This window comes from Impatiens glandulifera, chromosome 7, assembly GCF_907164915.1.
Source record: "Impatiens glandulifera chromosome 7, dImpGla2.1, whole genome shotgun sequence".
Lineage (NCBI taxonomy): Eukaryota > Viridiplantae > Streptophyta > Magnoliopsida > Ericales > Balsaminaceae > Impatiens > Impatiens glandulifera.
Genome location: NC_061868.1, coordinates 9,581,034 through 9,596,894, shown reverse-complemented (window position 1 = coordinate 9,596,894; position 15,861 = coordinate 9,581,034). Strand labels below are relative to the sequence as shown.

At 32.7% G+C, this 15,861-nt stretch overlaps 2 protein-coding genes across 2 annotated transcripts; both read left to right on the top strand.

Annotated features, from left to right (window-relative positions):
* Positions 1-301: 301 nt before the first annotated feature.
* LOC124946296 (protein CUP-SHAPED COTYLEDON 2) lies at positions 302-1,916 on the top strand. Its single transcript, XM_047486860.1, has 3 exons — positions 302-506; positions 598-881; positions 1,362-1,916. Exons 1-3 carry the CDS (start codon positions 302-304, stop codon positions 1,914-1,916), a joined length of 1,044 nt encoding a protein of 347 aa, XP_047342816.1.
* A 5,374-nt stretch (positions 1,917-7,290) lies between these two features.
* On the top strand, positions 7,291-7,635 carry LOC124946295 (uncharacterized mitochondrial protein AtMg00820-like). The gene has a single exon (XM_047486859.1). The coding sequence runs from the start codon at positions 7,291-7,293 to the stop codon at positions 7,633-7,635; it is 345 nt and encodes a 114-aa protein (XP_047342815.1).
* Positions 7,636-15,861: the final 8,226 nt, after the last annotated feature.

Below are 15,861 nucleotides of genomic sequence, written 5' to 3'. Positions count from 1 at the left end.
CATCACCCTCTCTACCCCTATCATATAATTCACATGATCAGCCTTAGCTCTAGCCTGCCCATTTTATCATACACCATTAAAATAAAAAAAAATAAAAAATCATAATACAATAGGACAAATCCATAAATTCCAGATCAATTTCCCCCCAATCCCATAAATCTTCATATCTTATAATTTCCCCTTTTTCCCCTCTTTTCTCTGCCACTCCCATATAAAAACACAACCTCTCCTTTCTTTTCATAACCTACTACGTTGCGTAGTACCAGTACTCTTTCTTCTTCCTCTTCATTTTTTCTCTCAAATGGATTTCAATTTCAATTATCACCATGTTAACAACAACAACCACAACCAACAGGAAATACATTTACCTCCAGGCTTCCGTTTTCACCCCACTGACGAAGAACTTATCACTTGTTACCTTCTCAAGAAAGTTCTCGACAGTAATTTCACCGGTAGAGCCGTTACTGAAGTTGATCTTAACAAATGCGAGCCTTGGGAGCTTCCTGGTAAAAATTATCATTTTCTTGATGTGGGTTTTTACTAGAAGTTATAAAGATGATATTTTTCTCATTTAATTTCTTGCTTTATTTTTTGTAGAGAAAGCGAAGATGGGGGAGAAAGAATGGTTTTTTTTCAGTTTGAGGGATAGGAAGTATCCGACGGGATTGAGGACAAATAGGGCAACTGAGGCTGGGTATTGGAAGGCGACGGGGAAGGATCGGGAGGTTTATAGCACAAAGACTTCTTCTTTGGTGGGTATGAAGAAAACCCTAGTTTTTTATAGGGGTAGAGCTCCTAGAGGAGTTAAGAGTAACTGGGTTATGCATGAGTATCGTCTTGAAGGCAAGCTTGCCTACCATTATCTCTCTAGGAGCTCCAAGGTACATATTTTATCTTTCTAATCTATTTTAGCCTTTTAGGGTTTCATCACTTTCTAGGGTTTCGACATTCTTCCCTTTTTGTTTGTAAACTGTTTGTTGGAAAGCTAGTGGCATTAAGTACTTTAATAATAAGTTTTAAGTTTGCATGATCAAGGGTATGTTTAAAAATAAAATAAAAAAACATTTGTTTTTATTCATTCATACATCATTGTAGTGAAAACCCTTCAAACCATTTGATCATGAGTTAGGATTGAATAATTAGTAATTTTGAACCGAACAAAGCTGGAAATATGAACATTTTGATGATCATGCATACTTTGAAGATTCTTTATGCTCTGAAATCATTGAATAAGAGATGTACAGAGAAGGAACTCATAGTCTGATTTCATTTTCATTTTGATGTTAACTCCGCACATCCTTCAATGTAAATGATGTAATAAAAAGATTAAATTTTTTTCTATCTATCCTTCTTTAATATAGGATGAGTGGGTAATATCACGGGTATTCCAGAAAAGCGGCCCCGGAGCAGTACCCATGTCAGCCACCGCCGGCAGTAGCGGCAGCAACAAGAAGAGTTCCTATAACCGTTTAATGATAAACACTTGTCCTCCAAATTTCTACCAGTCTGACGTCAGCTCTCCGTCATCAGTTTCTCTCCCCGGCCTTCTCGACCCTTCATCCTTCCATGCCGCCACCGCCTCCTCCGCCGCCGATTCTTACACCGACTGTGGTGTGAGTGTCGCCGTCGCCGCTGCCACCGCCAACGCCAACGCCGTCTCAAAAGAGCACGTGTCCTGTTTCTCCACAATGCCTATTAATAGCTTTAACCCTAATAATGGTAACTTTGATCATCTCCTTCCTCTTCCAACTTTACCAATCCAAATGCCGTATTATCTACCGCCGCCGCCGCCTTCATCGTCTTTTAGCCACGGAAGTTATGGAACAACAGCACCGGCCGGTGAACTGCCGGGAAATCAAATGATGGGTGGTAGTAGTATGGGACCCACGGAGCTTGATTACATGTGGACATTTTAATTTTAATTTAAACCTATGTTGTTGTTGTTCTTGTTGTTTATCTAATTAATTAATGTTGTTTAAGATTTGGTGTTTTAATTAGTTAATGTTTGTAATGCATGGGATTTGAATATTTGATTGGAGTGCATGATGATGATGTATTTCTGAGATCATTTGAATATTATTATTATTATTATTATTTGGGAATTAATTAATTAATTATAGTTGTTATTATTGTTGTTATTATCATCTGATACATTGCATTATTATTGAGCTGCCATGAGAATTATATAAGGTAATAATGATCATGAAAATGAAGGTGCTGGTGTATTTAAAATGGACAGATGTACGGATGAGGGTTATTTCAGAGACAGATGATACAATTGCTGGGAGTCTCCACCTGTCATGCTGATACAAAAACTAACTACTCTTGTGAAAGCTGATTTATATGGGATTACATTATTTTTTTAGTTTAATAGTTTTGAATTTGTATGTTTTTGAGGTTGTTTAGTTGAAAATCATTCATTCATGCTTGAAATATTGGAGTGGAATGGTTAGATCTTTTAAAACAAGTCATTCCTGCTTGTTTTGTGGTCATTCTTCTATTCTTTTCGGCATTGTAATTTAATTTAAAACGGAAATTGTTGGTTTTTAAAAGGCGATTTATATATATTTGTACACTTGATAATTAATCGATATTGTTTTCTTTGATGAGACATCTATCTAGTTTTTGTTGGCATTGTGAAAATATATCAAATAACTAAAACATTGTACTTCATGTTTAATCTTGTGGTGATCAATAATACATTTCTAAATGTGAAAAAATGAAAAAATAAAATAAAAGTGTTTTTAAGGTCAATATATAATTCACAACGATAATGTTTTTTCTTATATATATATATATATATTTAACTTGGGTTAAGTAAAAGGTTAAATTTTTTACTTTTTATCATAACAAATCTGACACTTAACCATTTAATGATTCGGAAGCTCATTTGGTGGATTTTTTTTAGACTTTATTCTTTATTTTTGTTAGCTATTAAATTACTTCTTTTATTAATTAAACTATTATTATTATTTTATTTTATAAAATTTAAATATTAAATGAAATTTTAGTAATTAAACCAATTAACCGTTCAAATCATTTTTTTTATAAATAAAATCATTTGGACAAAATTTCAAAATACCAGATCAAACAAGCTCTACAAGTTTAAATCATATTTGAAGTGAAGAGAGTGATCTCCTTCGAACTGATTTGATTTTTTCTTTTTGCATTTTTTTATAAAAATATTTATTTGATTAAAAATATGGGTTATTTGAAATTTTGTTTAAGATAAATTATTAAAAAAAAAATTGTATTTAAATTTAATAAAAGTGAAGTAAGAGATTTTTGCTATTTTTATTAATAAATTAAGTCATTTGAAGATTTTAAAAATTACAAAATAAAACATTAAAAAACCAAAATAACTTAAGATCAAACTATTATTTGAAAAAAAAAACTTGTTTATTGTAAAATTGTTTCTTTAGATTATTTAATAAAACAAATTTAAAATTTAATATTTTAAAAATCAATCATTTTTAATCAAATTTAGGTACATTAAACCCAATTTATGGAAATTTTATTCTCTAATTATTTTAATACTTTTTTTTATTTGTATCATAGGTATTGAAAACTGAGGTAAGAGATAATTACTCCATACATGCCTTTGTTTATTTTTTTATTTATAAAAATTTATATATAATTAAATATAATTTCATCTAAACAAAAACTTTTATCCTTTTAAATTTGTGATATTAAAATTTTATTATTTTACGATTTTATAAACTATTTCAATTTTATACTATTTTACATAATATAATATAATGAATTTATATTCAAAACAATAACATATTTAAATAAATAAGCTCTAAGTTATTCATTTTATAATTATAACCCTTTCGTTATATTATTTGTATAATATTTTCTAAATTAATTATAGATATATAAAATGATAATAATATATAACTATCATCTTTGTAAAATATATTTTTAGATTTCAAGTAAGTTATGATTTTACAAATTTACTTATGTTTAACGATTTTATTTAAAGTTTTAAATATCTACTTATGTTTAGAGACTATATGTAAAGTTTGGACTGTATTGAGTTGAATCAAACTTAACTTTAATTGATTTTTTTTTCTTCTCAAGTGAAATTGAAAATACATGTAAGTGAAATTGAAAATACATGTCCTGACTATAGGATTTCTGTTTATCTTTTTATCACTTAAATTTGTGTTGACGTTATATTTTGTTTATGTGCTATCTTATTTAATCAGATCAAATTTTTTATACCGTTTTTTTTATGATCTGAATAATTCTCTCATCAATCTTCGGTGGATTGTTTCTAACTTATATCCTCCGATTGTACGTGTTAGTGATGTTTTTTTGAATCTGTGTCCATTCCCTATTTAGCAGCAAATGAGATGAAGATACCAGATCTGGAGTTATTTTTCATTTTCCAATAAGAAGTCACCGAACAAGATTTTTCAGTCAGAGACCCTCTTACATATATCATTCTATTATTTTTACGAGTTTCTCACTTTTTTTGACCATATATGTAGATGTAACTATCACTTGACATGATATTTTCCTACTTTGCTTACCAACCCTCTGTCAATGACTGATAAAGTATTAAATAAATAAGAAAAATTATTTATTTATTTTTTATTAATTAGACTAAATATAATAACTAATTCTTAAGTTTTCTCAAATTAGTTATCTTTTCTATTACTATTATAAATAAATAAAGTATTGTAAAGATTATTAATTCAATCAATAATATTATTTTAATCTTTCTCTTCAAAAACTCAATCAAATAGTTCGTATTTATTTTATTAATTCTAGAAATCAAACTTGGTATCATAGCTTATAAGGGAAAACTTCTGAAAACGACTTCAATGGAAGAACAATATCATTTCTCAGTTCTACCAATAATACCTGGAAGCATAAAATTTGATAAACATAACTATATCTATTGGAAATCACAAGTTACTCCAATCATGATAGGTTATGATTTTATAGATATAGTAGAAGGGAATCTTGAAACTCCTCACAAATTTCTTCAAAAACAGATGATCAAAATAATACAATTCAAATCAAGAATCCAAAATTTAAACAATGGCGTATCCAAGATCAAAGGATACTTGCATGGCTCTTTTCAACATTGACCGACGAGATTCGTCAACAAGTCTCAAAATCATCTTCGATGCAAGAACTTTGGGAAACCCTAGAGAAAATCTATGTTTCTCAATCAAAAAGCCGACTATTTCAGTTATAGAGTCAACTCCTAAATGCACACAAAGGTGGTGACTCTCTTCTTAACTTCATTCAACATATCAAAAACCTATCAGATGCACTTATCGCTGCCGGACAATATGTTTTTGATCAAGATCTGCAACTAACTCTACTCAACGGGCTTGAAGACGAGTTCGAGTCGATGATATGTGCTCTAACTTCCGGACAAGATCTATCGTTTAATGAGATGACAAACATCCTTCTAAATCATGAACAACGACTCATATTCAAGAAAAAAAAAGTCCATTATGAAAATATATCGCCCTCAAATGTTTTGGTGAATGTTGCTTATATTTATGGGCATGAAGGCGAAAAAAACCAAAGACAGAACCGAGACAATAATCGTCCGTAATGTAATTTTTGTCATAAAATTGGTCATCGCTCCGAAAGTTGTTTTTATAATCCATCTTGTCAAATATGTAATGTACAAGGACATAGTGCTCTCTAGTGATTTCGTTTTAATCCTTCTACAAATCCTACAATAATGTTAGTTATATCGTTTACTATTGTAGATCCAACTTGGTGTCCAGATTCAGGTACTACCGACCATATTACTTCCGATCTTAATAATCTACATGTACATGCTCCTTATGCAGGTACTAAAACTATTAAAGTCAGAAACGACATGCCTCTGAATATTTATAATATTGGTACCACTAAAATTTTAAATCAACAAAAATCTCTCTACTTACGTAATATCTTGCACGTTCCGGATATTACTAAAAATTGGATGAGTGTCGCGAGATTTTCATCAAATAATAACGTATTTTTTGAATTCCACCCGAATTATTGTCTTATTAAAGATCGAGATACGAAGATAGTGCTTCTTAAGGGATTACTCAAGGATGGACTTTATTGCATTGAACCTACTCAAAGTTCGTTTTCAACATATTCTAATAAACAAGTGTTTATTGGTATTTGATCTCCGGCTCAAATTTGGCATTCACGACTTGAACATCATTTTATCGCTATTACATCTTTAGTTATATCACACTTTAAATTACTAGTTTCAGGTAGTAATACTATTTCTTTTTTGGATCATGTCAATATGGGAAAGCACATAAACTACCTTTTTCGGCTTCAAAATCTACATTTATGCCTCCTTTAGACATAATTCATTCGGATGTTTGGGGACCTGCTCCTGAATTTTCGTCTATTGGTTGTCATTATTTCGTAAATTTTGTGGATGATTTTAGCAAATTCACATGGATATATCCGCTAAAAAAAAGTCGGATGTTTTGAATACGTTTATCAACTTTCTTCGACTTCTTGAAAATTTATTTAGTAGTAAAATCAAAATATTGCAAATTGACTGGGCAGGAGAATATAGAAATTTCCAATCATTAATGGATAATCATGGTATTTTACATCGTTTATCTTGCCCACATACTAGTGAGCAAAACAGTATTGTTGAACGAAAAATTTGTCATATTACGGAAACTAGTCTCACTTTATTGGCTCATGCATCTATGTCACTACATTATTGGAGTGAAGCTTTTGAAACCGCCACATATATTATCAATCGTCTTCCTACTCCGACATTACATCAACGTTCACCATTCGAGACTATATTTAACTCTTCTCATGACTATGGTTTTTTGAAGACATTTGGGTGTTCTTGTTATCCACTCACACAACTGTATAATCAACACAAACTCAATTTTCATACTACTTAATGCAGTTTCCTTAGTTACAACTCATCTCATAAAGGTTATAAGTGTCTTCACATTCCGTCTGGACGAATATTTATCTCTCGAAATGTCACTTTGACGAGCTCACTTTTCCTTTCAAAAGTAAGGACCTTGTGCACTTGTCTAAACCACAAGAAGATAATGAGACATCTCTTCCAACAACTATACTTAATTCATCAATACCACCTCTATTATCTCATATCACTTCATCGTCTCCACCATCACCCTCTTCGACCTCCACAACATCACCAAACACTATATCATCTTCTTATACTACTATATCGTTCCTTCAACACAACCAATTATCACAACAGTTAATGCACCTAAATCTTCTACTCATCAGATGATCACACGTAATAAAGCACGATATATGTCCTCGTCAGCTCTCACTGCTACTTCTTCCGCTACTACACCTACATGTTTTACCAAAGCTAATAAGGATCCGCAATGGCGTCTTGCCATGACAAATGAATATAATGCTTTTATTCAGAATAAAACATGGTCTCTTATTCCCCGTACACCATCTCATAATCTTGTTGGATGTAAATGGGTTTTCAAACTCAAGCATAAAGTTGACAGGTCTATTGATCGACATAAAGCACATCTTGTGGCTAAAGGATTCCATCAACAACAAGGTATTGATTATGAAGAGACATTCAGTCTTATGGAAAAACCCATTAGTATTCGTGTTATTCTTTCTTTGGCAATATCTTAATAATGGTTCATTCATCAACTTGATATTCATAATGCATTTCTTCATGGGTCTCTACAATAAGAAGTTTACATGGCACAACCACCCGATTTTGTCCATCCAGATTTACTTAATCATATATGCAAACTTCATAAAACAATATACAGTCTTAAACAGTCTCCTCATGCTTGGTATGCTACTCTTTGGACTGCTCTACCATCTCTTGATTTCATAGAATCGAAATCTGACACGGCTCTCTTCACGTATTAGACACCTCAAATAACCACATACTTTTTAGTATATGTGGATGATATTATTCTCATAGGCCACTCTAAATCATTTCTAACAAAAATTATATTTCAATTAAATAATTTATTCATGTTAAAGATTTAGGTTAATTACATTACTTTCTTGGAATGGAAGTCACTCGTACCAAAGATGGCTTATTTCTTTCTCAATCCAAGTATATTGACGATATTCTCACTTAGGTTGATATGCTTCAAGCAAAGCCATTACACACTCCCGTCTCTGCTGGCTCATCTTTTTCTAAATATGATGATGATCATTTATCTGATCCGTTTCTCTATGGGAGTATAGTTGGGGCTCTACAATATCTTACTAACTCGTCATGAGTTAACCTTTACTGTCAATTGAGCTTGTCAATTCATGCAAACTCCCACATCTTCTCATTGGGGAGCAGTTAAACGTATTCTTCGATATCTTCGTCATACTCCTCGTCATGGGATCTTTCTTCGTCAAAATTCTCAATTCACTCTTGCTGCCTACTCTGATGTTGACTGGGCAGGATGTCTTGATGATCGTCGTTCAACAATTGGATTTTGTATTTTTTTAGGTGATAACCTAATTTCTTGGAATTATAAGAAACAACAAGCACTGGTAAAAAAAGGGTCTTTACCGACGGTTTTTCCCGAAGGTTTTGTAAACCTCTCCTAAATACTCCCGAGAGGAACAAATCTTTCGCTATTAAAAATAGATTCCGAGAGGGGTGTAAAACCTTCGGGTTTATTCATTATTACCGAAAGTTTTACAAAGAACTTTCGGTTTTTACCTTCCCAAAAAACCCAAAAAAATTCTAAGTGTTGGATGTGGGTTATTTGCGAAGGTTTTTGGAAAAACCTTCGGTTTTGAAATCCCTTGGTTTTTTAATTGCGAAGGTTATTCAAAGACCCTTCGGTTTTGCCTTTTTTGAAAATTTCTTTTCCGAAAGTTTTACAAAGAACCTTCGGTTTTTCTCATTAAAAAAAAATTCAAATTTTTGAAATTGTTTTTTCCAAAGGTTTTTTAAAAAACCCTCGGTTTTGACTAATATCAAAAGCGAGAGTTTTATGAAAACCTTCGGCCTCAACCTCTATAAATACAAACCCTAACCCTTCTCTTTTTCATTCCGCTCATCTCTCCTTTCTCTCTCTTCCGCCGCCGCCGCCGCCTGCCTCCTCCAAGCCGCGGGTTCTTCTCCTCTCTTCAGGTAATTTGTTTGATTTGTTTTTTTTTGTTTTGTTTATTGTAAGATTTAGATTTCTTAAGTTTATATATATATTATAGATCTAGATTTATGTTAGTTTACGTTATTTTGTTTGATTAATATATATATACATATATCTGAAACGCATTTAGGAAATGGGTGATTCGACATGGAAGAGACTTCGGCGTACACCGGAGAAACTACATCCGTGTTACCAGAATCTGATAACACAATCAGAAATTGCGGCACGTGAAGAAGAGGTCAGAAAGATGACGCTGGAAATAGAACAAATCCGATTAAGGGATGCCGAAAGAGGTCGTTTGCTCAGTGAAATCAAAGCGGACCGGGCCGAAATGTCTCAGAGATTAGAGAATCTCGAACAGGAACTTGTCTTGTTGAGGAGTCGACTGAATCAACCACCCCCTCCTTCCACCCCATCTAATAATTAATTTCTAGATTTATTATGGATTTATTATGGGTTTATGACAATTAATATTTAATTTTATGCGTTATGTTTTAATATTTATGAATTATTGTTATTTTGTTTGTTTGGTTTGGTTTAATATGTTTTAAATAATTATGTTTTTGTTGACTTTTCACCTTTTTTAAAAAAAAACCGCCTCGCCAAAACCGAAGGTTTATTTGAAAACCTTCGGTTTTGACCCATTTTTTTTTTAAATCTTGAGGTTAAAACCGAAGGTTTTCAAATGAACCTTCGGTTTTGTCCTTACATTAAAAAAATCAGATTTTTTTCTAAGTATGGGGAAGGGTAAAAACCGAAGGTTTCAAATAAACCTTCGGTTTTGTCCTTACATTAAAAAAATCAGATTTTTTTCTAAGTATGGGGAAGGGTAAAAACCGAAGGTTTTCAAATGAACCTTCGGTTTTGTCCTTACATTAAAAAAATAAGATTTTTTTCTAAGTATGGGGAAGGGTTAAAACCGAAGGTTTTCAAATAAACCTTCGGTTTTGTCCTTACATTAAAAAAATCAGATTTTTTCCTAAGTATGGGGAAGGGTTAAAACCGAAGGTTTTCAAATAAACCTTCGGTTTTGTCCTTACATTAAAAAAATCAGATTTTTTTCTAAATATGGGGAAGGGTTAAAACCGAAGGTTTTCAAATAAACCTTCGGTTTTGTCCTTACATTAAAAAAATCAGATTTTTTCCTAAGTATGGGGAAGGGTTAAAACCGAAGGTTTTCAAATAAACCTTCGGTTTTGTCCTTACATTAAAAAAATCAGATTTTTTCCTAAGTATGGGGAAGGGTTAAAACCGAAGGTTTTCAAATAAACTTTCGGTTTTGTCCTTACATTAAAAAAATCAGATTTTTTCCTAAGTATGGGGAAGGGTTAAAACCGAAGGTTTTCAAATAAACCTTCGGATTTAACACTTCCCAAAAAAATTCTGTTCAAGGTCGAAACCGAGAGGTATATTTAAAATCTTCGCAAATAAACATCAAAACCGAAAGTTAATTTTATAACTTTCGGTTTTCACACTACCTAGTTTGTTAAATTATTTTGTTTTTAACCCACTAATCTTAACTTCTAACTAATATAATCAATTTTGTGTTGTATTTTAAAAATTAATATTGTGTTTCATGTTCAAATATTTAGGATTGTGTTTGATTCTTATAGAGAAGTCTATATGAATGTTCATGTTTGATTATCTTATGAATGTATGTAATGTTTGATCATATGGATTGTGCAATATTTTAAAGACATCAAATGTGTTTAATTAATATTGTTAAAGGTCATTAGAAGGTGAAAAATCAAAGAATTTAATAATTTATCAAGTGCTAATTCCGAAAGTTATATAATTAACTTTCGGAAATAACCATCAAAACCGAAAGTTTTCAAAGAAACTTTCGGGTTTGACATTTCTCAAGACCGGGTGTTTTATATAAAACCTTCGATTTTGATGGTTATTTCCGAAAGTTAATTTTATAACTTTCGGAATTAGCACTTGACAAATTGTTAAATTAAAGTATTTTTTCTTTCCAATATAGACTCCTAACTAGTATAATCAAATGTGAGTTCTATTTTAAAAATTAATATTGTGTTTTATGTTAAAATGTTTATAAATGTGTTTGATTATGTAGAGAAGTGTTTATGAATGTTTATGTTTGATTATATTATGAATGTGTGTAATGTTTGATCATATGGATTGTGCAATATTTTAAGGATATCAAATGTGTTAAATTAATGTTGTTAAAGGTCATAAGAAGGTGAAAAACCAAAGAATTAAACAATTTGTGAATTGTTAATTCCGAAAGTTATATAATTAACTTTCGGAATTAACCATCAAAACCGACAGATTTACCAAAACCTCTCGGTTTCATCTAATTAAATTTAATATTTTATATTTCAAAACCGAGAGGTTTAATAAAACTTTCGGTTCTCAAAATGATCAAAACCGAGAGTTTTAATAAAAACTTTCGGTTCTCAAAATGATCAAAACCGAGAGTTTTAATAAAAATTTCGGTTCTCAAAATGATTAAAACCGAAAGTTTTCAGAAAACTTTCGGTTTTAATCATTTTGAGAACCGAAAGTTTTATTAAAACTCTCGGTAATCACTTTATTAAAAAAAATAAAACTCTTTCTTTTCCCCCGATTCTTCTTTCCCTAATTATCTTCTTCCCTGCTTCTTCCGCCCGCCCGCGCCGCCTTCATTCTTCAAGACACGACACCCGAAGACGACGACGCCCGAAGACGACGCCAAGACGACGCCTCCCGAAGACGAAGTCGTCGCCCTTCCAGTCGAAATCAAGGCGTGACCGCGCCCCTTCTTTTCTCCAAGCCGTCGCCGCCGTCGCCCGCGTCAACGCCGCTGCTCTCCTCGCCTTCAGATCTCCTTCAAAGGTTAGTTATTTCATAATAACAGTTCTATATATGTGATTTAGGTTAGATATATAGGATTGAAATATAGGATTGAAGTTTAGGTTAGAATTTTAGGGTAAAATTTTGATGTTTGGTTAGATTTATTGTTTAATTTAGGGTTTTAGTTTGATTTTGTTTTGGTTTGATTGGATTGATTGTTTGTTGGTTTGATTGTTGTTAAATTGAAGTTTGATTTTAGGTTATTTGTTTGATTTTAGGTTATATTTGTTTGATTGGGTTGAAAATTTGGTTGATTTTGGTTAGTTTAGGTGATATTAGTTTGATTTTAGTTTGATTCATGATTTTGTAGTTTTATTTTAGGTCTTTTGTTTGATATTTGGTTATTTGTTTGATTAGGTTGAAAATATGGTTGGTTTGGGTTAGTTTAGGTTTTTTAATTTGATGTATGTATTGGATTATGTTATTGGATTTGTTTTTTGTAATTGGTTGTTGGATTTGGTTTTAGGTTATATTGAGTTTGGTTGTATGATTTTGTTAGATAATGTTAAATTAGGTTGAAAATATGTTTGATTTTGGTTAGTGTAGGTTTTGGATTGATTATTTTCTTGGATTGATTTGATATATGTTTGGTTGAATGTTTGTTGGTTTGATTGTTGTTGAATTGATGTTTGATTTAGGTTAGATATGATTGAAGTTTAGGTTAGAATTTGAGGTTAAAATTTGCTTTTGGTTAGATTGAAGTTTGATTGGAGTTTGATTTGGTTAGATTTATTGGTTTGAATATTTGGTTATATTAATGTTGGTTATTGTTATTAGGTTTGGATTAGAAATTTCAGCCGCCCGCTGCCCGCCCGTCGATCTACATCCGCTGCTCTTCTTCGTCGCTCTGTTTGTGCAAGGTTAGTCTTGTTGGTTTATTATATGGTTAGGTTAGTTTCATGTTAGATTTATGTTAGATTTTCATGTTAGATTTAAGTCGAGATTTATGTTTGATTTGAAGTATGTTAGATTAGGTATTATGTTTGATTTACGTGTGATTATGTTAGATTAGGTTTGAAATGTGTATGAATGAAATAATTTTGAATTATAATTTATTGTTTTGAAATGTGTAAGAATGAAATAATGTTAGAATATATGTATGTTAGATTTAAGTTAGATTTAGGGTTTAGGTTTTATTATTGTTTGTTTATGTGGAATTTTGGTTATAATATTAGATTAAATTGAATTTTGGTTGGATAATGATAGATTAGTTAGAAATTATGTTAACATTATGTAAGCCTAATTAATTTAGACAAATTTAAGTAATTAATAATGCGGGTTGTTTTCCATTTTATTAGAAATATGGAAGTACCCGATAAAAGCTGGATGACCTTACGTCGAGATCATCCAGATTACGAGGAAGGTGTTGACAAATTCCTCGAGTATGCTGTTAGGAATACATCCCGACAAACCGTGAAATATCCCTGCGTGAAATGCTTGAACACGCCGTTTATGGAAATAGACGAAGTGAAGACTCACCTCATCGTTTATGGAATAAATATTCATTATGAGTATTGGTATTTTCATGGAGAAAAGAGACGCACTACTCAAGTGGTTAATGAAGATGTCGATGAAGATGCCGATGACTACGATGATGATGACGACGATGATCAGTCGGAGGATGCCGTGCCGGAATTCAACGATCCGAGACCGGAGATGAATAATACAGTTAATGAACAGGTCAACGAAGAACGTTATATGCACGAATTTATAAACGATATGTTCCCCAACGTTAATGACGTCCCGAGCAACGATGAACCAGTCGAAGATGCGCAAAGATTTTATAAATTGCTTGATGATTCCAAACGGCCATTGTATGAAGGTGCTCGAATAACGAAATCATCGGCACTACTGAAACTACTTCACATAAAAAATGTATGTCAATGGACGAATTCTTCGTTCGATATGTTGCTGCGTCTGCTTAAAGACTACATATTACCGATTGACGCTCAATTGCCAAACTCATACTACGAAAGTAAAAAATTCATTACTGATATCGGGCTTAAATATGACAAGATAGACGCATGTAAGAACAACTGTATGCTATTTTGGAAGGACGACATAAATGAAGATTCTTGCAGAGTTTGCGGTCTTTCAAGATGGAAAGTCGACCAAACAAGTGGGACAGTTAAGGAGAAGCAAAACGGGAAATTCATTCCAAAAAAGGTGTTGAGATATTTCCCTTTAATACCAAGACTGCAAAGACTATACATGTCCTCAAAAACGGCTCCAATGATGAGCTGGCATAAAGAAGGAAGAGTTGACAGTGATACGTTGAGACACCCCGCTGATTCCTTAACTTGGAAGACGTTTGATGAAAATTATACAGATTTTGCTTCAGAATCCCGAAACGTAAGACTTGGTTTATCAAGCGATGGATTTCAACCATTTGCAAATGGGAAAAAATCATACAGTGTTTGGCCGGTAATTCTCGTCCCTTATAATGTGTCACCCACGACTTGCATGGATTCTAGCAATTTCATTTTATCTATGTTAATTCCGGGTCCAAAGAGTCCGGGAGATGCAATTGACATATTTCTCCAGTCATTGATCGATGAGTTGCATGAACTGTGGCAAACAGGAGTGAGAACGTTTGATGCACACACCTCGCAATACTTTAACATGCGAGCTGCGTTGTTGTGGACCATTAACGACTTTCCCGCATACGCGAATTTATCAGGCTGGAGTACGAAAGGTAAATTCGCTTGTCCTTGTTGTAACAACGACACAGTATCTCTTCGATTGGTTCATGGTTCCAAACAATGTTACTTGGGTCATAGACGCTTCCTTCCACCGAAGCACAAATACAGAAGGGATAAAGAGTCGTTTGATGGTCGAACTGATTATAGAGATCCCCCTAGATTGTTAACGGGGCAAGAAAGTTATGAGCAAGCACAAGACCTAGAAGACATCATTCTTAGTGCGGATATGAGCAAGAGAACCAAGATATATCATGAAACGCGAGGAGACAATTGGAACAAACTTATCATTTTCTTCCGTCTGCCTTATTGGAAATCGTTATTATTGAGACATAATTTGGATGTGATGCATATTGAGAAAAATATCTGTGATAGCGTGTTGGGAACAATAATGAATGTGAAAGAGAAGACTAAGGATGGTCCTAAAGCCCGTAAAGACTTAGAACTCTTAGGCATAAAATCATGGTTTCATCCTATAAATGATGAAGGAGTTGTTCATTATCCAGAAGCGCCTTTCACTTTGACATCCGAAAATAAAATACGTCTTTGTAACTTCTTGAAAGATCTAAAGTTGCCTGATGGGTTCTGCTCAAATATCGGGGGTTGTGTAAATTTGGAAGAGAAAAAGCTTTCGGGATTAAAGAGTCATGATTGTCACATTTTGTTAGAATATCTAATTCCTTTAGCAACTCGTGGATTGCTTCCAGAGTATGTGTATGATGCGTTAGTAAATTTGTCTCGTTTCTTTCGGTTGTTGTGCTTCAAAGAGTTGATTCAAGAGGACCTGGAACAATTGTACATGGATATTACATTGACACTTTGCAAATTTGAAATGATTTTTCCGCCGTCAATCTTCGACATCATGATGCATCTCCCGGTTCACTTGTCATTTGAGGCTTTGCTTGGAGGACCTGTTCAGTATCGATGGATGTATCCCTTTGAACATTACATGGGTACAATGAAAAGATATTTGCGGAATAATAACCACCCCGAAGCCTCTATAAGCGAGAGCTATCTTGTTAACGAAAGTATTAGTTTATGTGCCAGGTATATGGAGGAACAAGATCAAGAAAATGCACAACCTGAAATCTCGGGGATTTCAATATTTGCATCATTGGAAGACCTATCTAACGGAAAAGTATACAACTTGGATTATATCGATCGAGTTACAGCTCATTCTTACATTTTGA